General features: G+C 33.6%; 1 protein-coding gene across 2 annotated transcripts in view; it reads right to left on the bottom strand.

Annotated features, from left to right (window-relative positions):
- Positions 1 to 27,693, bottom strand: part of ACYP2 (acylphosphatase 2) — a 229,118-nt gene that overhangs the window by 183,605 nt on the left and 17,820 nt on the right. For both annotated transcript variants that reach the window (XM_074286936.1, XM_074286935.1), the window contains exons 2-3: positions 15,454 to 15,470; positions 10,345 to 10,454 (exon numbers count right to left, since the gene is read on the bottom strand). In XM_074286936.1, coding sequence (XP_074143037.1) covers positions 10,345 to 10,454; positions 15,454 to 15,470 — 127 coding nt within the window. The remainder of the gene's footprint in view (positions 1 to 10,344; positions 10,455 to 15,453; positions 15,471 to 27,693) is intronic.

Raw genomic sequence — 27,693 nt, 5'->3', positions numbered from 1 at the left:
TATAGAAGAACTGCAAATGTTTAACCTATATCACATTCCATGTAATAAAATCAAAAATTTTTTTGGTCTTCTTCCCTATCTGTTCTCTCCTGTTGAATGAAAGTAATACAGGGGGAAATCATGCTTTGTTTGTACATCGTCTAATCATAATGCTGTCTATGACAAAGGGTGAGGGAGGAGAAAAACATTTGGAATGCAAGGTTTTGCAAAGGTTAATGTTGAAAACTATCTTTGCATGTATTTGGAAAAATAAAAAGCTATTAAAAATTCTAAAAAAAGAAGTATAAAATCTAGTGTATATATAACAACGAAGAACTCCAACACAGCTGTGCATATGTTACCCTTTAAATATTTTTATATAATGATGGCTCTTCAATATTTTCTCATTCTATTAAAATATAGCCAATCTAATGGAGCATCTAGTGGAATTTTTCTTTAAAATATCATTTCTGCCATTTGTTTCACACTGGGATACTATGATGATTATGTTAAGAAATGTGTCCAAACTGGTTAGAGATCATTTTATAAAAAGTATTAGCTAAAATTAAAAGCTAGGACTCTGTCCTGGTCACACAAAAATCACAATGGGGGGCAGGATCTTAAAGTCAAATTTTAAAATTATAATAAGTAATTTTGGATATGACACTAATTGCTCCACATGGTAATTTTGGTCTTCACAAAATCCAGCATTTCTTTATAATCTATATCCATTACATCTGGAAATTCAAAGCAATATGATTTCATAGCTAAAGCGACATGTTATTGTTAAGAATTCAAGAAGGTAAAGAATATGCCAATTATTCCAGTCAATCTTTAAATTTTGTATATAAGCCACAAACAATCTTATATTTAGACAGATTATATATAAGAATATTACTTTATGAATGGAGCACACTTTGGAAGTAATCAAGTTTACCCACTCAGTAAGGAATCCCTTCAATACCTTACTTCATTAAAATAGCTCACTCTATTTTGATACAGGTTATAAATTGTTAGAAAAGTCTTCTTTCTGTTAAACCAAAATCGTCCTACTTCTTATTTCTATCTACTCTTCCTAGATCAGTCTTTTAGGACTATATCAAAGGGATGTTATTCCCCTTCTACACATAGGACCACAGACACAATGTTGGCAGAGACCTTAAATGCTTCCAGTTCAACTCTCTAATTTTACAAAGAAATGATGACCCAAATTGGTTTGGGAATTGCCCAAATCACAGAAATGAATAAGAAAGGTTTTGGACCAGGTTCTCCTGACTCCAAAGTCAATATTCTTATCACTAAGTCATGTTCTTCTCATGGCAGTCCTTTGAAATAACTGAAAAGAGCTACATTATCCCTTCAAGCATGTCTCTTGGGGAATCAGCCTCAGTTTTCACGGTAATTTCCAGGCCCCTTGCTTCTTGATGCCCTTCTTTGGAAGTATTCCAGTTTTCCAATTAGTTCTTAAAAATGCGATTATTACAACTGAACACAAAATCTCAGAAGCAATTAGTTTCTAAATATTATAAATAAATAAAAATGCAAATATGACAATTAGGATACAACTTTGATTTTAGAGTTTTTCTAATGTGCCCAAATTGCTAATAAAGTTTTTTAGACTATTATTTTGTTCAGACTATGGGAAAAAATACATTCCATGTAATAAAACCAAAAGTTTTTTTGGTCTTCTTCCCTATCTGTTCTCTCCTGTTGAATGAAAGTAATACAGGGGGAAATCATGCTTTGTTTGTACATCGTCTAATCATAATTGATATATCCTGTGAATGTACTTGAAGTTATTATTCAAAGATATAATGGATTTTTCCTGTTTTACTTTGCAAAATGTGGAGTTGTAAATTAACAAAATAATAGGTTAGAAATTGGTAATTTGGTAATTTGTTACAATTTATTTGTAGCAACCAATTAATTGATCCTTAGGATCCTCTGAGAAAGTGGTGCTCCATGTTTGGGAAAATAGGTAAAAGACAAGAAAGGGACAGGAAAGGAAGTAGAAAGACAGAAGAGCAATAGTACTAGTGTTAGATAGGGATAATAATATCAGGAAAGGTAAGCTGGATAGAAAGGAGTAGGAAAATTTGAGATAAAGAATCAAACATAGTGATATCAAAAAAGTATAGAAAAACTTTAAATCCTGAAAAACATTTAAATCACACATAATGGAGTTGTAGGAAAATTCCTTAATAATACTAGTTTATGATGAGAGTTCTTATTTTTAAAAGTAATCAAGTCTTAGTTTTGTTTATAAATTAAAACCTAAGTAAATGTGACTATATTTGCACTTATTTTAGAAGCTTTGACTGATCACATTTCTTTACATAAATTTTTAGCCATGACTACATTAAAATTATGCTTTGATTCTTTGCATTTTGGTTATTAGCAGTAGCTCTAGGTGACTATAACCCATATTGTTTTATTTCATTGATGCCTTTTGTCTTTATATCTCACTTATTTCTGAATGAGATCTACTTCTATCTACTTTATTTCTCAACAAAATAAAAGAGTTGAATTGTAAAGGGCTGAAACTCTTAAAAGGTGTGCTTGAATCAGACAACAAAGCATTTAAGGCTAATTACCTATTGGACAATAACTCTGTTAGCATTTATTTGGAATTTCTCTTCTCTCAGTTAATGCTGGCTCAATGTTTGAGATTAAGAGAATTGTAGGTAAGGATTAGGGGGTGGAGTGAAAGAGGGAGAGAACTTCACTTGGCCTCTGGACTGAGAGGAGAAAAGTGTAGAGATTCTGCATTCCAGAATCAAGAAGGGATCCTTGGCAAAACTCTTGGCAGTTTTGTCCATCTCCTTCACTTCTCCTGCTAAAGACCAAGGACTTTTGCTTATCCTGAGGCCTTCAGGAAGCTAGTTTGGACTTTACATTGAACTCTATGACTTCTAAAATTCTTTCTAGCTCTAGATTTACAAACTTAAATTTTTATGCCTTTATGTTACTGATGTGAGAAAAGATTAACTTTAAGCTCCCTTCCAAACAATTTAAAAGAGTATTGAATGAGATGGGATGAGATCTTTCAAGACAGTTGTGAAAATTGAGTAAGGCTTCATCTACTTCAGAGTTTGAGTAGGCCTGAAGGACTTTGAAGATTGAGTCAAGGGCATAATTGAGTCCCCTTCCAGCTATCCTCCCATGACATCATTTCCTCCCTATTTTAGGCAAATATGGGCAACTATGTACTTATTGGCCAAGTTGAATTTTGTGGGTAAATTTTGCGTTTAGAATGTAAGACTCTCAGCCAATGAGGATAAGGGTCAGTGGTGGTGATGAGGTATAGAATGAAATTAGGTTTAATTGAGGTCTAGTGGCAGGGTCCAGGTACAGGGAGTCAAACAGAGCTCCCCTGCAACCCCTTTGGATTCAGCACAAGAATACAGAGTTAAATGAGGTCTAGTGGTGGTGCAAAGTCCCCTATAAAGGAATTTTCAGACCTGAAAACCTATATTGATAAAGGAGGTTTATTATGGGGTTTGGAAGTAAAGTTAAAGTCTAGTTAGTAAAAAGTAAAGGTAGAGATAAAAGGGCACCTGAAATAGGATTCCAGTGGACAGAGATCCTTGGCAGTCAGGAGTAAGGCTGCCATGTTAGGAACCTCTGCAAAGAGAGAACTCCTGCTTGGCTTTTTTATAGCTAAAGGGGCCTGTGGGTGGTGTCCCAAATTGGCTCAGATCTGGGTTATGAAAGCCCTGATCTCCAATTGGAATTCAAAAGGGTGTTTTTGACAGGATTTGGGAATCCAAAGGTCCTAACTTCTTGAATTGATGATGCATCAGCCAGGAGGGGCTGGGAATTAGAAAGGAATAAATCAATTAGTTTTCCAAAGGGAGCACAACTCACATCATTCCCTGAAAGGATTAGTTTCTTAAAGGGAGCACAACCCTCATCAGTGGGAGGGAGTATTTGCATTAGGGATTAAAGGTGCTAATACTGCCCACAGGAGGTGCTTCCTCTCTTTGATTGTCTGCTCAAAGGGGTGGGATGCCATTCTCTGAGAATGTACAATAAATTTTGCTTTGCTTTAGAGATCTCTCCATTTTTTTTTTTATTAAATGGTGACCCCTCATCATTTTTGTACCACACAGTATGAACTGGTATAATAAAAACAGAGAAAAAATATTACTCATGAAACAATGAAAAAAAACCATCACAAACATATTTCAATTTTGAAACTCACTATTTCTTTATGTTCAAAATAAATAATCTATTTTGATGTTTAAAAATAAATTTCACAATGTCATTTGCTACAGATTTAAAGTGTGATTACCATTAACAATTTTAAGTGACTTTTATTATAAAGCACCCTGTAGTTGATTTGTCTTTTTCATATTATTCTCAAGAAGGAAATTAAATGTTTTGTAATTGTGGGAACTTCTGGGATTTTCTATCAGTCCCTATTTGGCAAATGAACAATTTAGTTGAGTTTCAGTCTATACACGATTTACAACAGCTTGAAACCACTGAATTAAACTTAGAGTTGTGGTTATTACCAAAAGAGACTTTAACACAAAATGTTCATTTATAAATTACAAAATGTTTCCAAAACCTTTCCCAAATATTAGCTAAAAAGAGGTAAATTATAATCTTTCTTGTGAATTCTTTAATTTCAACTGTCCTGAGCAAAATTAGAACTACTGTTAAAAGTGAATGATATTTATTCAGTATTAGTACCAAAACTTCCTTTCTCTCTGGAGAGTGTTGAGGATGGAAAGATAGCTGGGAGGATACAGCATGGAATGAGATATAGGATAAGATTTTGTATTTTGTATCTTTGCTTCTAGCATATTCTCTACAGAACACATTTCCTGTAAAATTGTAAGCTGTCTGAGATCAAGAACTTTTTTTGTTTATCATTTTTGTATCCTCTGTGCCCTGCACATAGATGGTACTACATAAATATTTGAGAATTTAAAAGTCAAAGTATACAATGTATTATGTTTTTGATTAATGTTAATATTTCTAGGTTTATTTCTAAGAGCAAATCCTAGAAAATGTCTTTTTGACACTTTTATTATGGATGACTGTAATGTTCTCTTCTCTAAAATATAATGTTATCTGGGAGCAGGTTTTTTGGGGGGCTTTTGGAAGCAACCTTAGTTTCAGTTAGTTCAATAATCACCCCAAATGCAGCCAGGAGTTAAAGTCCAGATCCCTTATTTTCTCCTTCAAAGTTTTGTCTCTTTTCCTGGACCTGGCTAGCTTTATTAGAGGCCTATCTCTCTTCTTGGTTCTGAGAGTTCTGTTCAAATGACTCCAGTCAATACAAAGGTGGAAGTTGGAATGACTTTGAAGAGAGAAGCCTCTAAGAGAGTGGGCTTGTGGGTTTCTGACTTGTGAATCTCCCAGAAGTCCAAGAGTGGGCTTGTCCTCTAATGGGCTTGTGAACTCCTCCTTATATATGCTCTCTAAAGGTGTGATATCTAATGTGTGAACTCCTTTAAAGATGTGAACTAAGTACATAAGCCATTGTCTCTATTAGTGATTTAGCACCTTGTTTCAAGTTCTGGCCCATAACAGATGACCATATCGTTTGTCCTCAAACTTTTTAAATAGGGGGCCAGTTCACTGTCCCTCAGACTGTTGGAGGGCCGGACTATAGTAAAAACAAAAGCTCACACTCTGTCTCCGCCCCTCAGCCCATTTGCCATAACCTGGCTAGGGGAATAAATGTCCTCAGCGAGCTGCATCTGGCCCAAGGGCTGTAGTTTGAGAATCCCTGAATAGACTATCATAAGAAGTTTTATTTTTAAACATAACAGAATAGAACAGAATAAACAAGAACAGAATAGGAGTAGCTGTTAAATAGTTACTTCATAGATTTTGCTTATATGCAAGATTTGTCTTAAGTGCAGTTCCTTTTGAAATGACAATGTTGAATAGCAACTCCTTAGGCCCTGTTCAAAGGAAATCTCTTATTCTTATGGAACTGGTCACAGCTGAAATGGCATAGAAAATGGCAATAAGTTTTCTTTGGAGCTCCTCTAGAACTGACCAGACCCTCAAACTACTGTCTTTTATCTCTCCTCCCTTTCACAGCCAAACACAAAGAAAAACTTACTTGTATTCATTCCATTTCTATTCCTCCCACTTTTCAACTTTTTTCCAATCTGGCTTCTGCCCTTAATTAGTCAGTTGATTGTGTTGTGAAGGAATCACCAAAGTTTCTCCAAAGTTACTAATGATATCTTAATTAACAAATCTGATAGTCATTTTCTTAAGATTTCTGCTGCATCTGAAACCATTGACTACCCTGTCCTCCTAGATCCTCTCTCTTTTTTAAAACTACACTTTCCTGACTCTTACCTATCTGACTACTTTTCAGTATCCTTTATCAGAAGGCTCATATCAATACCAAGCCCCTTCACAGGTGTTCCCCAGCACTATGTTCTGGGATCTCAAACAATAAACATTAAGTGCCAATTATGACCTAGGCACTATGCTAAGCATAATAATAATAATTCAAAGAATGATTAAAAGAAAAAAAAAAAAAAAAGAGTCTCCGACCATGAGGTGTCACAGTCCAATGGGAAAACTGTTCACAAAAGGAAGCTTTAATAAAAGTATGGTAACGGAGTGGAGGAAGCAGAGAAGTCCAGAAGAATATGGCAGGGTATCTGGTCAGGATTCCTGGTTCTAATGGAAGCTCTCTCCTCTCCAACCTCCTAATAGTGGAAGGAACCTCAAGTACAGAAGGGACTGTTGGGAGTCCTAGGTCTAAAGTGATCTTGCAAGATGACAAAGCCCTGGAGCATGATGGCATAAATCAGCCACTTGGCAAATGAAGAGATTCTTGGCCTAAATACTATCCTTAAAAGGACATTCTGGGAAGAGGTCTCTGATCAAACTATATTTTCTCTCTTAGTGACTTCAAAAATTCCCACAGAGTTATAGTTTCTACTTAGCTTTTCTCCCTTCAGCTTCAGTCTTTTTTTTTTTTTTTTTTATTCATTTTTCCAAATTATCCCCTCCCTCCCTCCACTCCCTCCCCCCGATGGCAGGTAATCCCATACATTTTACATGTGTTACAATATAACCTAGATTCAATATATGTGTGTAAATACCATTTTCTTGTTGCACATTAATTATTAGCTTCCGAAGGTATAAGTAACCTGGGTAGATAGACAGTAGTGCTAACAATTTACATTCGCCTCCCAGTGTTCCTTCTCTGGGTATAGTTATTTCTGTCCATCATTGATCAACTGGAAGTGAGTTGGATCTTCTTTATGTTGAAGATTTCCACTTCCATCAGAATACATCCTCATACAGTATTGTTGTTGAAGTGTATAGTGATCTTCTGGTTCTGCTCATTTCACTCAGCATCAGTTGATGTAAGTCTCTCCAGGCCTCTCTGTATTCCTCCTGCTGGTCATTTCTTACAGAGCAATAATATTCCATAACCTTCATATACCACAATTTACCCAACCATTCTCCAATTGATGGACATCCATTCAACTTCCAGTTTCTAGCTACAACAAAAAGAGCTGCCACAAACATTTTGGCACATACAGGTCCCTTTCCGCTCTTTAGTATTTCTTTGGGATATAATCCCAATAACATCAGCTTCAGTCTTGCATCACTAGCTGCCCAATAGGCAATTTAGACTAGATGTCCTATAAACACTAAAACATTTTGTCTGGAACAAAACTCATTATATATTTTCCCCAAAACCCAACCTTCTTCCTATCAGAGGTACCATCATTTTCCAATCTCAGTTTTATAACCTTAAGATTATCCTTGAGTCTTCACTCTTCTTCACAACCCAATCAGTGGCCAAATCCTATTATTTCTCTCTCACTACAACCCATATTTCTTACATCTGACTGCCTTTCTACTCATATATCCCATATCCTCAATCACCTCTTACCTGGATTATTGCAAAGGCTTCCTAACTGCCTTCCCTGAAGCAATTCATCATACATTTCCACTGCTTGTATCGTACAATAAAGCCAAACTACCATTCCCTTTGCACCTTACTCAAGATATTCTATCTCCTATGCCTGTGTCTTTGAATTGGCCACCTGCTCCCTGCCCAGTCTTTGGAATGCCATCTCCCTTAACTTCTACTTTGTAGAATCCTTTTCTTCCTTCAATTGCAACCCAGGTACCATCTTATAAACATACACTTTTTTGATTTCCCCTCAAATGCTAGGATCTCATCTTGTGAAGTACCTGGTATTTATTTTATGTTTATTTTATACATACTTAGGGTTTGGTACAAGGAGAAAAAAGTCCAGAAACACCAACAGCTCTAAGAAGAAGCAAACAGTCACAATATAAAGTAGAACTTTCTAAGAGTTAAAACGATCCAGGAAAGGAGACAGTAAATAAATATATAAATATATAAAAAGGAAGAATTACAAAACTGCTACACCAGGGAACTTTTTTTTTTAAAATATAGATGCCTAGATTTTAGCAAAATAATTAGTAAAGTCTCTCATTATCCTTGAAAAAGATGAAGAGATATGAACTATGTATCAATATTGGTAGGTGGAATTAAGGTTGGTAGATTGAACCCAGCTAAAAAAAATTCTAATTTTCTGTCATCTTTGGAATGAGAATGTACACACATTGAAGCACTGTTGACAGCCTAAAGGGTTTCCATTCTGGAAAAATATTTGGAATTATATATTACTAAATAGTACATGCCCTTTGATGCAAATGAATACTATATCAAAAGGGATCAAAGAAGAAGAAAAGATATTTTAAGAACAAAGTATTTATAGTAAGTGTTTTTGTGGTAGCAAAAATCTGGAATGTCCAACAATTGAAAAAATGGCTAAATAAATTGTGACATATGAATGTGATAGAATACAAGTGCAATGAAAGAAATGATGAAATAGATGATTTCAAAAAGGTATGAAAAGAGGCACATGCACTGATGAAGAATCAAGCAAATAAAAGTAATAAGAGTAACAAGTTATAACATCAATGTTATAAAAATAATTTTGATGATTTATAAAATGATGACAAATGATATGCATAGAAAAGAGAACAATTAATACAATAATAATATTATTTTAAAACTTTTAAGTTGTAAGATCTATGATCAATACAATTTATAATTAATGAATTTGGAGAAGTGGTGTTATCCATTATAAAGTCACAAAGATGTGTACATATATTTTACACATACACACATGTATACAGACATCATATGAATTTGTTTTGGCACATTTCTTACAAATTTTTTTTCAATGGAAAGGAAATAGGAGGGAGAATAGATTTCTACTATTTTTTTTTTGAAATTACATGTAATATATTGGATTACTTGTCATCTAGGGAGGGGTAAGGGGAAGGAAGGGAGAAAAAAATTTGGAACACAAAGTTTTGCAAAGATCAATGTTGAAAATTATGCATATGTTTTGAAAATAAAAAGCTTTAAAAAGAAAAAATTTAAATTTAAAAAAAAGGAAAAAAAGAAAGTAGAGATGTGAAATATAACATGCACACTTTCAGATGAAGTCAGCAAAGTTTTACTTTGTTATATGACACTTCCCCTGAAGTAAGAATAATCTATAAATGATATAAAAACAAAAGATATCAAAACTTTCTTAAAAAGGAGATCTAAGGGGATATTATATATATTATATATATGTATATATGCACATATATACATATATATACACACACAAATATATATTATACACACACACATGTATAAAAAATAGTGAATAGGTCTAATAGAGACTGGAAGAGAATGTCTTTAAGTTCCCTAAAGTTTCATGGAATGTTACCAAGGAGATATCTTCTAGGCCCCAGCTAACATCCCTTGGAGACCACATTGCCATCAAAGTTTTGAGCTAAATCCTATCTCTTCTTCTTGCTCTTATATTTTAAAAAAGGATTCTTTAAATTTTGCTATCATATTATATATGTGTGTATATATATATATATGTATATATGTGTGTATATATGTGTATAAACACACTAAAAATGTTCTACCACTATTCAGATATTCTCCACATAACATTGCCCTAACCAACACAATTTCACAATGATGACATTAATACATTATTGCCAAATTCTACCATAAGATCATAAACCCTCACTGTAAATCCTGTTCATTTGATCACCAAAGATATATAAACAAGTATTTGGCAATGATAGGAACCCCAGTAACAGTAACTATCCAACAATATTGTATTTTAGCTAATCTGTTTTTGTGCACCTGATTAACATTATCCGTTTGCTTATGACAAAAATGTGAGAAGTTTTAAAGAAAAAAATAATTTTTAATTTTGGGAAATACCTTTAAACATTTCACAGATTGCCTCTACATTTTCATTTATTAATTTTGTTGTTTCAAGTAGCAAGTATTGAAAATATTTTATTACTTACATGGAGTTGACTTTATCTTCAGGACCTTGAACTTGGCCTTTTACCGTTCCTTGGCTGGTATTTTTAACCCAGCCAACAACTCCCACCTTCTTAGCTTCACCTTCTGTGTACTAAGTGAAAAGGAAAACAAGAGAGAAAAGAACAATTCATTTGGCATCAAAAGTCCAGATTCGTAGTAAATTTGGTTCTAAAATTCAAAGAACACTAACTTGAGGATTGTCATTTCTTAAGGTATATAATGGTAAACATTAAATAAACATCTCAACTACAGTAAAACTTTAATTAAACCTAAATATGAATGGCATTTGTTCTAGATTCCATCTAAAGTGGGCAGGGCTCTCAGATGCCCTCTCAACTAACCATGTCATCCCTAACTGAAAACCAGGGGAGTTAAGTAACTTATCCAATGTCTCACAGGGAGTATGTATCACAATTGGGATTTAAAATTCTTTCTCCCAAATTAGGATTCTTCCCTTATATTACTGACTTCAAATAAGCGAATTAGTAATTTGCATAAAAATTAGCTTCCATGTTATTTCAAGAATAAATTCATATCTAGTTTTATATTATAAGTGATTCTTTCATACCAGATAATGATCCTTCACTTTCAGAAAGAAAATTTGGAGATACTACAAGATCTTCTATCAGAACCTCAATCAAAGAAAGTTACTGTTCAGTATATATTTCCTGTCAAGGCAGGAAAATCAATTAATATATATTTTAAATGTTATCAACTATTGTTTCCATGGTTTAGTAGGATTCAGGCTTTACCATACTAATCTGCTATTCTAACATTTTCTTTTTGTTTCTGGACTTGAAGAAAAGGCATACTTAAACAACCTGCTTCTCTGCCTGCTCAAGATTTTTTTCTAGAGGATTGATAGGGTCAAATTCAATCTGGCAACTTTATATGATATGTATGGAAGATGGGAGAGACTAGGGACATCTGATAATTAGTAAAAAAAAAAAAAAGTGGTGATCATTGTGTTCTGTTGTCCATCTTAATTACTGGATCTGGAGTATAATTTTAATTTGTATGGAGGGAAGGCAGGAATTGAACTTCTGAAAAACATTTTGTTCTACTTTCTAGGTAATACAAAGTATTAGTTTCATAACATTCCTAATATACTAATAACATTTATAATGATAATTCTTTAAAATTCCAAATAAATACAAACCAACAAAAGTTCTATAGAAATATTCTAAACATAGACCTGGAAGGGATCTTAGAGGTCACTGAGTACAAACCTATTCTTTACAGACAAGGAAACTAAGGCCCAGAAAAGTAAGATGACTTTCCTCAGGTCACACAATAACTAAAATCCCTAATTCAAATTCTGAAGCAGAATCTGAACCAGTTTTCCTGACTCTACCTATAGCTCACTGTCTCTCAGATGTGCAATTTAATATAACCTTCTTATTCTGCTTAGGTGCAAGAGAGTTATCAGAGTATCAAGAAAGAATACAATGGAATTACATAAGCAAGCTCTGACTACAGACCAAAAAAAAGGAATAATAGGTAAGCCACAAGCTAATATGAGGAGCAAAATGAGCAGAACTAAGAGAACACTGTATTACAGTAACAGCAATTGTTTTAAGAACAACTTTGATGGAGGGAGGGAGTTTGGTGTATTGGTGCACTTATTCTGAGAGTGTATTCTAAAAAAAAATAAGCAGCCTCTGATGCATTAAATTCCTCCCTCCAATCGAATTCTTGTAGGAATGAGGATAAGGGGATTCCAACAGATCTGGAAAAAGGAAAAGGGATCCCACAGTTGGCAACAAAAAAATGTTGGTGAGGGAAGGGTATTCAATGATCACTTTAAGGATTAGAATTATCCAGTATTAATTCATAAAGATTTTAACTTGTTGAGTTCTGTCTTTTTTATTTTGTAGGCTTAGCTGCAATTATTTTCCAAGAGGAATGTTATTTCTCTTACCTTTATTTTTCATTTTTTGAATACTAGACATAAAGTATAATACAGAAAGTGGCAAATCTTGCTAATCACATGACCCCAGAAACTACTTTTTTGAAATGCAAGTTTAAAAAAATCACTAATACTTAATAACAATTTAATAATTTTGGTTTTCTGATAAAAGAAACTAAGGAACCATTGAGGATTTTGGATACATTAGGAAAAGGAGATGATGCTGACAAATTGATCCTTCTACTCACATTCTACTCCATTCCCTTTGCCTCCCACAGGATCTTATTTTCTAATTGCTGTTCTTTCTCTCTCTTCCCTATCAAACTTCTTGAAAAACATTTTCTACACCAGATGTCTCCACTTCCTGATTACTTTTTTCAACTCCTTCTAATTAGGAGTCCACTCCCATCACTCTATTGAGATAGTTTTAGGACATGACCTGGAATCACAAAAGTCAATGGTCTTTAAAGTCTATTATCTTCTGACATTGCTAATCAGCCTCTCCTACTTGAAACTCTATTCTACCTTGATTTCAGAGATACTACCACATTAACTATATCTCCTGTGCTGGCTCTTTATATTTTTCCTGACCCCTTTGTCAAGGATATGTTCTTCATCATCATTTTTTAAAAATTATTGAATGCTTAAAATTATTAAATACTTTATATGGCACTGGTTAGTATCGCAGAGAAGAAAACATGCAAACAAAAAAGGAAATTATATAAACAGAATATGGAATACAATATTCAAGTGGACTCAATAAGCTTTTTCTAGCATCTACATAATAGGAAAGGTAAAATATTTCTAAAGAGTTTGATGGTGCCTTGAAAAAACAAGGCTATAAAAATAACAATATCAACTGTCAAAATTTATTCTCTACAATATTTTGTTTTAGAAGCTAAATGCTAATTCCCCCCAAATTAAGTTTAAGTAGGAATCAATTATACATCAAGAGAAGTCAGATAAAAGTTGATTTCCATATGGTATATCTAATACTTTTTTTTTCCTCTATTAAAAGCTAATTTTTAAAATATCTATAATTTTATAAAAACATTGGAATATCTTCTGGTATTTAAATGGGGGAAAGTTCACTGCTTTTTAACTAGAGACAGCTATAAAATGGTTATGTGCAGAAAGAAAAAGAGTATCTGAGCTTTAAGACTATCCCATATTTTTATCATTTAAATTTACAACATGTGCTGGAAAATAGTAGCTGTGACAATAAGTTAATTATTCAGCCATCAGAAAAGAATGAAAAATTACTATCTTTAGTTCTATGAAAATAACAACTAACTGTTCTCTATCTCAAAAAGATAGAGCAAAGGGAATGTTAGATTTTAATCTAATATGGAAGTAGAATTTTTTTTAAAATTCCCAGTTACAAAAGGAACATTTGTAATCTCTCCAGTTATAAATGTAATTTACTTAGATTTTAACAATGCATTTGGCAAAGTCTCTTGTGATAGTCTTGAGGGAAAAATGGCAATTTGTGGACTAATTCATAATAAAATTAGGTTGACTGGGTTGGTAGTATTCTAAATGCAAATGACCAATGAGTAGACATGAGGCAGCTAGTAGAGTAGATAGAATGTAAGTCCTGGAATCACGAAGATTCATCTGACCTAAAATCTGAGCTAACCCCCCCAGGCAAGTCACTTTAACCATGTTTGTCTCAGTTTTCTCATCTGTAAAATGGGCTGTAAAAAAGGGAAATGGCAAACCACGCCAGTATCTCTGCCAGGAAAACCCCAAATGGGGCCATGAAGAGTCAGATGTAATTGACAAAAATGAACAATGAATGGACACTGAATTGTTATTCGATCTTGACATTATCAGTAGAAATTCATAAAATTAGAAATTGTAAGGAAGAAGAAACAGCAAATAAATGGAAATGTCCCTTAGGAATATAAAAGAATAAGTAAATTTAGTTTTATTGTACTTCAAAGACAACAAAAATTATCATTTTGTAGGACACTTGGTAAACTCATATTGAAGCATTCAATTAAACATATGTAAAAAGATTACCATGAAAATAGTTATAGGCTATGAACCAACCATTAGGTGCAGAAGATCAAGAGAAGAGAAATTTTAAACCCTCCAAATAAAATCATTATATATTTTGATAATCAGTGATTTCAATGTAAAGATATTAACATGGGAGAATGGTTTAAAAAAAAAAAAATTAAAAGAGAGATTGGAAAACCTAGGATAAGGAATGAGGAATTATTTTATTTGACTATACTTATTATTGAGAGATGAAGATATATAGTCATAGTGGTTTAAAAATATACAGAAGAGAATTTTAGGAGAGAACATGGAAAAGCAGGACAGTATTGGTGCTAACTTGTTAAATTTAATATGTACTTTAAAAACAAGCTATGTATAATATTCATATTTTCTTGTACAATCCTTTTTTCTATATTATTTGTCTATATAAATGTTCATATTTGATGGTCTTTTAATTTAAAAAGAAAAAATTAAGATGCATATGTATATATATATATATATACATATAATATTGTGATATAATATGTATATCTATAGTATATGTATGCATGTGCATATGTATACACATATATGTTTTATATAAAATATATATAGCATACAGGACTTTTTGAAAGTATGTGACTCAAATAATTAAATGCTATATTCAATTTCAGAAGACACAAAAATCTCCGTCCCATATAACATCATTCTTGGTTTTATAAGATTCATGCCTTTGTTCAAAGAGTTTATTTCTTTCCTCAGTCATCTTGTGTTGTTTCCACTGCTTATCTAATCAAAGTGAAAAAAGCCACAATTCATGTTTGATATTTAAAACTTTAATTTTTAAAAGAAAATCAGCCCACAAATAAAAATTCATAGCAAGAAAAAAAAACTTGTAATATGTGTTACTGTTGAGAATATTTTAATGTTCTAAATCACAGCAAAATTCTGAGGAAAAAATTATTTTAAGAGACTATTTTAATTTAAATATTCTGTACTTATATGTAATGAGAATAGTCCAGACACAAAGTAAAATATTAACAAAGTTAAATATATAATAAATAAATAGATTGTCAATGAAACATGGTAAAACTCTCTGACTTTGAACACTAATAAGAGACTATAATGTTCCTGTCACCAGAACATCAGTATTTTTACAAAGAAGAAGGGGGAAATGAACTGTACATTGACTTACCATTCTGAAGCAGACACCTATTAGGAAAAAAGAAATAAAAAAGAAATATCAGTTTACCTTGCTATATTAAAATGTTATCAGTTTATAGGGTACTTTACTTACTAATAAATGCACTAAAATTTCTTAAATAATATATTTTATTTAAGAGCCAATTATAAATAAAAACTAGTGATATTCATTTAGAATATGAATACTGATTGATTATTCAAATTATATTTGATTCTTTTAATTTAAAAATAGACAGGAAGATAACTTTAAGAGATTTTTTTTATCCTAAGGTATATTTTAAAGTGCTAAATTACATATCATATATGTTCTATATAAAAAGCAAAGATGTTAATCAAAAGATACAAAACATTTCCAGTAAAATTTATCTTCAGATTGTACTTCCTATATTTAAACAAGACTAAGTAATATAAAAATGTCAATTTGAATTATACATTTTTATAAATTCTAGAACCAATTGAGCATACATATTTATTAACAATATATATAAATTTTGACCAAAGAAGAAATAGAATCACAGGATGTAATATAGATAACTTTAATTACATGAAATTTAAGTTTTTGCTCAAACAAAACCAATGCAGTGAAAACTCAAAGGAAATCAGGAAACAGGAATAAAAAAGCATATTAAATTTTTCTGAAAAAGGCCTTATTTTTCAAATATAGAGGGATCTGAACCAAATTTATAAAAATAGAAGCCATTATCCACAACTGATAAGTGGTCAAAAAATATAAACAGGAAATTTTCAGAAGAAGAAAATAAAATTATCACTCATTACATGAAAAAATGCTCTAATATAGAATATATTCCTATCGATTGTTCAAATTATAGAAATGTAAATTAAAGCAACACTGAGGTACTACCTCATACCTCTCAGATTCGCAAACATGACAGAAAAAGAAAATGACAAATGCTGAAAGATATGGAAAAATAAGTACAATAATGCACCCTTGGATGGAGTTGTGAATTTGCTCAAACATTGTGGAGAACAATTTGGAATTCTGCCTAAAGGGCAATAAAACTAGGTATACCCTTTGACTCATTTTAATATCAATACTAGGTCTGTGTCTCAATGAAATCAAAGAAAAGGGAAAATGATCTAGTCATACAAAAAATGTTTATAACACCGTTTTTTGTGGTGGAAAGAATAGGAAATTAAGGGGATGTCCATCAATCAGGGAATGACAAAACAAGTTGTGGTACAGGAATGTGAGAGTACAATTGTGCAATAAGAAATGATGAGGGGGATGATTTCAGAAATACTTGGAAAGACTTATATGAACTGATGCAAAGTAAAGTGAGCAGAACCAAGAGAACAACATACACAATAAGAGCAATGTTGCTAATAATGTAAAAGACACAGCAATACAATCAATACAATGATCTAAGATAATCCCAAAGGACTATGATGAAAAACTTATCTTCCTCCAGAGGGAGAACTGATGAATAGAATGAAGAATACTTTTACTTTATTTTTATTCGTTCTTTTTTTTTTTTTTTTTTTGCAAGATTGTTAATATGCAGATATGTTTTTCATGGCTTCAGGAATAAAATTCCTATCAATTTGCCTTTTCAAAGGATAGGAACAGAGCAGAAGGGAAGAAATAAATTTGGAACTCAACTTTTAAAATAAATTAATGCTAAATTTTAAAAAGCAATAGACATGACTAACATGGCTATTGAAACTTCAGTATTAATGGTAATTAGTTCAACTGCAGTGAAAAACTATTCATATCTTTCTGGTTTAGATTATATAAAATTGGCACCTCAGTAGGGCTACTAATATAACATCCAGGCCTTTCTGACATTTTTAAACTATTTACTCACAATGATGACAGAGAAACCATCTGCTTTAAGATGATAAGTTAATATGGTCTGAAGGATTTCTAAAGGGATTTCCACTCACAGGCAATCTTCTAATACTGTCCTTTGAAGTTAAATCCTTTACTCTAGTGAATTTATTTTTGCATTAAAATACCCTAAGAAATCAATGAATTAGGCAAATTTAACCCCAATTAAGCATATTAAATAATATGAGTGAGCTATTAAAAATAATTTGATAGTATGATCACTTTATAGTTTTAAATTATATATATATATATATGCATATATGTCATGTGTATATGATCTGCAGGGCAAAACTGTAAGAAATGGATATATGTATATAGACATATATAAATGTATTGTGAATGTACTTGTGTATATGCAGGTGTGTATTTATTAAATATCTAAGTTGTGTGTATGTGTATATAAATATACATATATATTCACTATTAGTGGAGTTGTGACCTTAATCCAACCATTTTGGAGAACAATTTATAACTCTGCCCAAATGGCTATAAAAACCATAGACTAGCATTACACACAGAGATAATCACAGCACTAAAAAGAAATTTGTCTTGGAATATGGTTAAATCATGATACGGAATGGCATATCCATAAAAGGTTTTGATATGCTAGGCATAAAATTTTCACCATATACCAAAATTCTAGAATTATGAGATAATCCCCTAAAGCTTAAACATTCATCTCACTTCACTGTGTCTCAGTTTCATTTGTAAAATGAAGGTATTGAACTGGATAGTATTTTAAGATTGTTTGGAAGCTCTAAATTCTATGATCCTATGAGATAATCATGGGACACAGAAATGGAAGCACTATTTTACAAAATGGCTACTCTGTGCTTCATTACACGCTCCAAGAACTCCATCATCCTGCAAGATTACATCACCTTTACAATTCATATCTCATCAGTAACCCCTCCTTCTCAATGGAAAGGGTGGAAAATAAAAAGTGGAAAACTCTCACATTCTCCAGTTAAGGAAGGTATCCAGGCTAACTCTTCATATTCCACCTGAGTGGGTTTCTCTGGACTTCATTCCTACAGTTGGGTATCTTCCTTCTTTTCAGCTTTCTTTTGATTTATTGTCTTCTCATGTTCCATTATGAGCCACTTGAGGGCAAGAATGGTCTCTTATCTTTCTTTGTATGTCCTCAGAGCTTAGTGGTATCTGGCACACAGTATGCACTTAATAAATGTTTACTGAATAATTTGTATGTAGTAAATACTCAATACTTTCTGATTTCTCCATCTATTCATCCCTTCATGAATATAAACTGTGACTAAACTAACTAAATGCGGTCTAAAGCAGGTATCTCCACTTCAAAGCAAATTTGAAAAATGCTAGCATAAAGATGAGATCTATAGTATCTATATTTGTTGACCTCTAATCTCACATCACCAATTGTCTGTTGGACACCACAAACTGGATATTACATAAAAATCTTAAATTCAACAAGTCTAAAACTAAATTCATTACATTTTCCTTTAAACCCTCCTACCTTTCTGACTTCTCTCTTATTATCAAAGACACCATCATCCTCTCAGTCTCTCAGGTTTGCCACCTTTACTCTTCTATCCAGTTTGTTGCCAAGACCTACTGATTTTATCTTTGTAACATTTCTCAAATATACCCCTTCTTTTCTCCAACATGTCATTTCAGGCCCAGACTATTTTAACAGGCTGCTATTTAGTCTCTGCTGCCACAAGTCTCTCCTACTTCAGGGTCATCCTCCACTTAATTGCCAAAGTAGTCTTCCTACCTGGCAAGTCTTCTTATGGCTCCTTCCTTCAAGAAACTCTAGTAGCTCCCTAACATTGCAGGAATCAAACAAAATCTATTTGGCATTCAAAACCCCAGGACTTCTCCTCCTTTAATCTTCTTACACCTTACGCCCATTTCCTCCCCTTCCCCTTTGTGCTCTAAAAACAACCAACATTCTTATTGTTCTTTACATAAGAACTTCCAACTTTCAATTTTGGACGTTTTTCACTGGCTACTTACTATGTCCAGAGTGTTTTCCTTTCTCATCCTTTTTTCCTGGCTTCTTTGGATTGTTTCAAATTCCAGCTAAAATTTCATCTACATTTTTCTCAATCTTTCTTATAGTAGCTCTATTGATAAATTTCCAACTTATCCTGTATGTAACTTATTTGTAAATTGCTTTTCTCATGTTATCTCCCCCATTAAACTGTGAACTTCTTGAGAACAAAAACTTTTGTCTTTCTTTTTACCCCCAGAGCTTAGAGCAGAATCTGGCACAGTAATTACTTAATAAATGTTTATTGACTGACTACTTCCACCAAGATTCAGATAAATTCAGATATAAACCATTCCATAAAGATTATCAATGTAAATTGGAGTGTTTAGGGGTATGGGTCTAACTTCTGACTTTGCTCTGATGTATAAAAAACTGCCTTCTTACAGAATACTTCTCAGAGACAGAATTTAAAATTCCAATAGTCTTTTGTGGTTACATTTACATCGATTAGTTTATATTTATGTAGCTTAACTGTGCTGCTTGGGGTATTATTCCTATGTTCTATATCTCCCAGAAGGCTGTGGGTGATGGATATTTATGGAAATTGATTCCCCAGTGGCTTCTGGGAGATGAAGATATCACTGGGTAGGAAACACAAAGGACTCAAGGACTGCACAGCTCCATACTTGTACTTAGTTTTGTAAATCAAGTGAGCCCCTTGATCTAGGTACAAATTTCAGCTCCCTCACTTAAGAATGATGTGGCTTTGGGCAACTCATTTAATCTCTAAGAGAGGTCATTACTGATTATAGAATTTGTCATTGTTCTTGAACCCTATTCACTGTAGGGATTTTTAAAGTTCCTTTCATTTTTTAAAACAGATGCTTTGAATTAGTTAATAGAAAAATGTGTCTCTAGAAGATTTATACCTAACATATAGAGTACAGAATTTTTCTTCCATAATTAAATGGTATCTTTGGACTTAGATATGCTATAATTGACAAAAACTAACATGACTGTGGACTCCCTACACTGAAAAAATTTCATGGTCAACTACATGGAGGTAAGAAAACTTTTAAATTTCTACAAAAAAGTCTTCAGGATTTTTTTTAAGAGACAGTTGCCCAATCTTACTGATTCTTTAGAGTCTCACAGAATCAGACCAATTGAGAAAAGGTCAAGTTTATCAGACACATTAAGACATACCTGTCGAATCCCTTTTCACCCCTGTTGCACACTATTCACTTGTGCATAGATTTATTCTGAATTTTGATACATAGTAGATTAGTAATGAGAAAAATCACAGAAAAACTGGGAAGCCGCTGAAAAAGACCCAGCAAAGATAGAATAAAGGCAGCTGCAAAACTCTTCAAGTTATGGGCTGTGGCCAGGATCCTGTTGGCAAAGGAAATCTAAAATCATGTTCCTGGTTATTTGGAACTTCAATTGAGTTTCAATGGTTAGTGGAGCTGGGAGTTGGTTTTTTTTTTTTTTCTTTGTTGTTGTTTGGTCAGATTTCCCCATTACTAATAAGAGAATATACAGAAATATATTGGTAAATGTTAAATACTTGGCTATTTGAAAAAAAAAGTACATTTGAAACATCTTTAAATTTAACATGCATTATTAATATTTCCTCCATCACTGTGAATTTAGACTGCAAACAAAAGAATAAATTAAGCTATGATTTGTAGCATTTGTCAATGCCAGAATGAGCTGACTTCAGCACACCCAAGTAGCCAACCAGAAGGTCAGGGAGTCCTCCAGCATAAGAAATGAGGCATCTAAAGATAGATATATCTTTGGGTCTGAAAGGATGATTGTAACAATGCAGAGCACAGAAACAAGAGCAGATTTCCTTCTTTACGGATGAAGATTAGAGATGGTTCCCACTGGTCAGTAAAGTACAGAATTATGTTTCTCCTGTCATTGAGATATAAAAGCAGGGTTCTCAGGTGGACAAGGCTCTTTTACAGACTTGGTAGTCTTTGAGAACAGTCCTCCACAACATAAATTAGGTCAGACTTGGGTGTCCAACTTTGAAAAAGAATGGAAAGAGCCTTAGAATAGGGAATAGAGCATATAAACATACAACTGTTCCAGAGAACGCCAGCATTTATACCTCAATTACTTCAGAAATGAAACTTGCAAAGTCTTAGACAAATTGAATTCGTATTTCAGAAGGATCCTTTAATCTAAAATAATAGCCCACTTAATAGACCAGAGGGAAGGGGAGATATGTGAATGGTTGTTCACTATAAAATATTTATTTTTATTGTTTATGTGACTATTTGTTGTTATTTGTTCTATAAAAAGGTATTTAATTCCTAAAACCCCCAAAAAGTAGGTTTTTTTCCTCTAGGCAAAACAGAGAAAACCTTCCAAAGCTGTTTTTGAAGTTTTCAGCTGCTTAAGAAGCAGATTCTATAGGTATTGTCCTTTTATAACTTTTTCCTTTTTTTTCTCCAATTTGAAGGGGGCTTCTTTAACTCTTAGGAAACAATAAGCTTGAGAAAAGATATGCTTTAAGAGAGCATGGCCAAAAAAACTTTTTAAGGTCATTTTTTTATAGAGGGAGAAAAAAAGACTTGCTAAACCCAAGTGGGATTCTCTGAATGATTTGGCAGAATTTAATTGCCTAATGTATTAAAAGCAAAGTCAATTAAAAGGAATAGAATAGTCAGTCTATAAAGTCGGTAAGTTATAAAAAAGCAAATTGAAAATATTGGGGTGAAGGGAAAGATAAAAAGAGATAGACACAGAGACAAGCATATTGTGTCAGTAAATCTGAAAGTTTCACCTCTGATCACCCTGAAGCGAAGTTATGCAATGGATCTGAGATATGTAAGAAAATTGTGCTGTTCAGTAACAGATTCAGTGGAGAAAAAAAAAATACAGAAGATTAGCAAAGCAACTGGACCATCTGAAAGCAGTGAAGTATAAGGTAAAGAAATAAAGTTTTATAAATTGAAAAACTGAAATAATACAAATGTAATTCTGATTTGAAAGAATCATTCTGGGTTAATCAGTTAGTAACAAGAAAAAAGGCTTAAGAATAGCTTAAATTAGATAGACAGCCTAGATTATCTAATATCTAATCCAGATTAGATAGCCTAATCTTGAAGCTGAATTAAAAATACAGTAAGAAAACTATAAAAACACTCTTGACACTAGAATATTTGAAAAAGTGACTATGCTTATAACAAATATATCCCCAAAATAGGCATATTTATAAGCATTGGGGAAGAAGACAAGAGTAGATAGGGAGAGACTAAAGATTAGTAAGAAAAAAAAGTATTACGAAGGAAGCAGTCTTCTGGAGAGAAGGGAATCAAATGAGGATAATATGTGTTAGGAGAGTAACGACAGTATATCTATGAAGTTAAAGTGATAATTATTCTATACTACAACCAGAATAGAAAAACAAAACTGAGAAATGCAAGCATGGAATGTTTTTTTTCGTGTAGATAATTTAGAGACATATTCAGCTATATTAATTTTATTAAAGTGGTAATAATTTTTGCTTCATGCTTTAAATTTTATCTCATAAGATTGTATTATGTTCTATACATACAAATTTCTTACACTGTAAAATTGGAAAACATATATAAAAGGATTACTAATATTTGAGAATGATATCTAGAATGACACATATTTATTCAAGTAATAAAGTAATCTCTTCTGTTGATCTATAACCAAGAAGAAATGAGAATAAGTTGTTACAAAGATTGCGTGGTTTTAGGGAAATGACATTTGGGTGTACTAAAAATTAAGTGAATATTTTTTCTATTTGATGAATTAAAACTATTACCTAGATCATGTTCCTGTTGGACTTTGGTTGTGGAAATTGATTTTTTCTTAAAATCTATCAATTTTAATTTGAAAATTATTTGGATAGAGATATTTTGAAAGGCAGAGTGGATTTTTTCCCTTTTTTTTGCAATTTGGCGCCCGAACAGGGACAGACATGGTCCTGATTCCAGTGGAAAAGCCTCCCATCCAGATCTCAGTCTCTCTGACCCAGAACTGTGAGTAACAAGGAAACTTTGTTAAAGATTAAGTGAGCATGCTAATAGATAAATAAGGAACTTAACTTGTTAAGGGCTAAACCAGCAATCTCTTATAGCTGAAATGGGGCAGATGTTAGCTAAAGACAATCCCTCGACCTCAGCCGACTCAGCCCCAGTCCCAGGGGCAGCCTCAGCTCCATCCCCATTCAGGAGTGGTACTATAGAGAGTATAATTAAGATAATTGAGGAGCAGACTTTACTTGTAACTTGGGTACAGATTGCTAAACTCCTGGCTGCATTAAGACGCACATCCCCTTGGTTCTTAGAGGAAGAAAAGATAGATGTAGATAAATGGAAGCTAGTGGGATTTGAAATGAAAGAATTTCATGCAAAAAATGGGCCTCGTTCAATTTCTGCAGAGATATTTTATATCTACAACATAGTTCAATTAGCCTTAAGCTATCAAGCAAGTTGTAGGAGAAGGAAAAATTTTTAAAATGAACAGAGGAGGAAATGTGAGGAAAAAAGGAAAGATCAAGATCTTGCCCAAGAGCAAGGGGATTTAAATGAGGAATTAGGGTGTGATGACTCTAATTCTCTTGAAGAAGCTTCAACCCCGCCTAGAGAGCAAATTATTAACAGGCCCACATCAACTCCACCATCAGAGGTGGAGGAAGAAGGAGGAGGGGAAGAGGCAGAAACACAAACAGAATTGCATGTGAAACAGCCTAAGCCTATGACAAGATTAGAAAAAGCATTGGTTAAAGCTAAGAGAGAAGGACAGGATATAAGTGATTTTATACATGCATATCCTGTGATTGAAGAGATTGATTCTGTAGGTCAAAAAAGGAGAAGATATGCACCTTTAGATTTGAATAAAATTAAGGATTTGAAAAAAGGTTGTACCCTTTATAGGGCTACATCAGCTTATGTCAAAATGTTACTAGATGGTTTGTCTTATGAAGTCCTAACCCCGAATGATTGGAAATCCATAGCAAGGACATGCCTGGAACCTGGAGAAAATTTACTATGGCTTGCGGAGTTTCATGAATTATGTAAAATTCAAGTCAGATGCAATTTGGAAATAGGAGTTAACACACAATTCACTTTTGAGCACTTAGCTGGTGAAGGTCCGTTTGGAGAGAATTCAGAACAGATTAATTATACCACGACAATATATGAGCAAATTGCTAAGGCTGCAATAAAAGCTTGGGGTGTCCTCCCTGGACAGAAAGATCGGGGAGAAGCTTTCACTAAAATAGAGCAAGGTTCCAATGAACCTTTTGTGGATTTTGTGGGACGTCTGCAAACTGCTGTCAAAAGAACTATTGGAGAAAATGCAGCTACAGAAATAATGACCAGACATCTGGCTAAGGAAAATGCCAATGAGATTTGCAAAAGAATTATATGGGGATTAGACAAAGATGCTCCTTTAGAGGAGATCATAAGACGCTGTGCTACAGTGGGAACAAATGCTTTTTACACCCGGACAATGATGAACGTGGAAAGACAGGGTCCCTCCTGGCAAGGGATTTCTAGAGAAACTCGGCGATGTTTTCAATGTGGAAAAATTGGACATCTAAGAGCTCAGTGTAGGTATGGAGATACAGTGAGAAGACAGGACAGAGGACTCCATTGGGCATCAGAGTGTAAACTAATTCAGGGAAACAGGATGAGGGGCCCAGGTCCAGGGCCCTAGGCAAAAAAGACTTGGGGCACGATGGCAGCTGATGTTACACCCAAAGAACCTTTAGAAGGTCAGGACTCTGATTTGATCAACCAGCAGAAAAGCAATCACATGGCAGAAAGGGATTACCTGATAAATCAGCCAAAAGGCAATCAGATTGCAAAAATGGATTACACTTGGGGAGAATACAGGCCTTTTAAACCAACAGGACTGTGTCCAGTAGCAGAAAAGCAATCACATGGCAGAAAATGATTACCTGATTAGTCAGCCAAAAGGCAATCAGATTGCAAAAATGGATTACACTTGGGGAGAATGCGGGCCTTTTAAACCAACAGGGCTGTGTCCGGTGCAAACAACTCCAATGTAATTGCCAGATGATGAGAAGAGATTTAGAAAGTGGTAAATAGAAGGAAATTAGATAGGTTAACTGCCTGGGGGAGGGGGTTTGCTTGTATTTCTTCAGATGGAGACGGAATCAGATGGGTGCCAACGAGTCGTATTCGCCTTGTCCATCGGAAAGAGACAGAAAAAGAGAAAGACCTCAAAACAAAGGAGAAAATCTAAGAAACATCTGACACTGAAAGAGCATGGCTAATAAGAAGACTGTTAAAGAACTTTAAAAACCAGCAGTAATCATTGGACTTCCTAACTCAAGATGAGACTAATGGATAATGGACTTATGGACATTTATAAATTTTCAATTTATGATTATTTGATCATTTTACTTGTTATATACTTCTAGCATGTACTATGTTACTATGTCACTATGTGCTTATGTAATTTATGTAATTATGTGTAATACCTCCCATATTGATGGATTTATGTTTCAAGGTCATGACTATCCTATGTTCTAAATCAAAAGAAAGGGGAAGATGTTAGGATTACCAGGTGAGAACTCAGGTTGTCTGGACAGTGACAAGGTGAGATCAGGTTGTCTGGACAATTACAAGGTGAGAACTCAGGTTGACTTGATATTTCTCTGGCTCAGACCTTTGGTTTGGGCCTTTAAAGGGAGTTTACACCTTAGGAATTCTAAGAGGAGCAAGTTCATTGGTTGGAGTACTTCTTCCCAGAAGCCCTTGCATTATCCCACGCCCATTCTCTGGGAGGATAAAAGAGGACAGCACTCCAGAGAAAGAGGAAGTCTCTGCTCTACATCAGGTTTGACGCGGCTCTCTGCAGGAAAGGAAGTCACTTCTCTGAACAAGAGTTAACGGCAACTGTCTGGAGACAACGGTTCTCTACAGGAAGAAGAATCTGTCCGAGAGATTTGAGTTGATACAGCAGATCTCTTCCCAGAGAGCGATCGGCAGCTTCTGGAGATGACAACAGGTTACAATTGGCGCCCAACATGGGGCAAGGACTTTTGCTTATCCTGACAAGGACTTATTCTGAGCCGTTCAGAGGAGCTAGCCTGGACCATCGCATTTAAGGACTTATTCTGAGCCCTTCAGAGGAGCTAGACCAGACCCTCACAATTCAAGAACATTACAGATTTTCTCTGAGATCTTAGAATTAATTGTCTCCAGCTGATTTGTGTCTAAAACACAATACAATTTTTTTTCTTCCATAGTACACAATTATGTTCAGGATATATAAGAGTGAAGATAGTTTAGGGAAGAAAGATACTACCAATAAGAGGGATCAGGAAAGGATTCAGAGAGGAAAAACAAAACAAAACAAAAACATTTTATCTGAGCCTCAAGGAAAATCAGGGTTCTAAAAGATGATATAATGAGTGAAAGAGAATTACAGAAATGGTGAAAAGATGAGAAATGGAGTGTCATGTGTAAAGAACAGCAATCAGGTTACTATAATTTAGACCACACAGTATATAGAGGAAAGAAATACCTAACGCTAAAAGAGGGCCATATTGTGAAGAGCTTCAAATGCTAGACAGAGGAATTTATATTTGATTCTAGAAGAAATAGATATTCCATGAATCATAGCTATACAGAATTCCTGAGAGAATTCTGCTGTTTAAAAATAAATTGTCAGAGTCATTTCTAGCTGTTGACACTGAAGCACAATTTCTAATCATACAATCCAGCTTGCTCTCCCCCTTATTCAATTCTGAATCCAGCCCATTGTCCAAATTTACTGATAAATTAGTGTACTTATCTTTCTGTCCAATTGAATGTCATATGGGCAACAGATATTCAACATGCCTCATTATAGAGGCTCTGGGGTTTGATGTAATCAGCATGCCATGAATAAACAAGAGCTATCTCATATTTAAGGAATCCCTTTTGCATTTGGTCTCTACATAAAACATACTCAATAACAATGGTGAACACATATATCTCTATTTTATACCTCACTTAATACTGATAATCAGTGGGTCACTGAAGAAAATTATTTCTGCAATTACATCTATTATTAGCATGTGTAAGGGCCACACTTTATTAGAGAAAGGGCTCAAGATAACAACTGTTATCATTAATAAATCTTGCAGATCTTACTTTCTTTATACCTCCCAATCAATCACATGGATAAAATTCTGATCTGTCATAAAATATCATCTGTGAAAGACTTACTATTCTGTTCTCATATTTTAGACACCTTTGATACGTGTTTAGCAAATTCTAAGTATGTATGTGGGTCAATAGTTGCTGATATTTTCTCAATAAGCTTTCTGGGTAACAATATTTTCTGACTTTTTCTACTCATTGGTATTTCATTTCTTTGAAATGTCTCTTAATAAATCAATTCCT

Source organism: Sminthopsis crassicaudata, chromosome 2 (assembly GCF_048593235.1).
Source record: "Sminthopsis crassicaudata isolate SCR6 chromosome 2, ASM4859323v1, whole genome shotgun sequence".
In the NCBI taxonomy this organism is placed as follows: Eukaryota; Metazoa; Chordata; class Mammalia; order Dasyuromorphia; family Dasyuridae; genus Sminthopsis; species Sminthopsis crassicaudata.
Note: the sequence above shows the minus strand (reverse complement) of the source record. Positions and strands in the feature narration are given on the sequence as shown.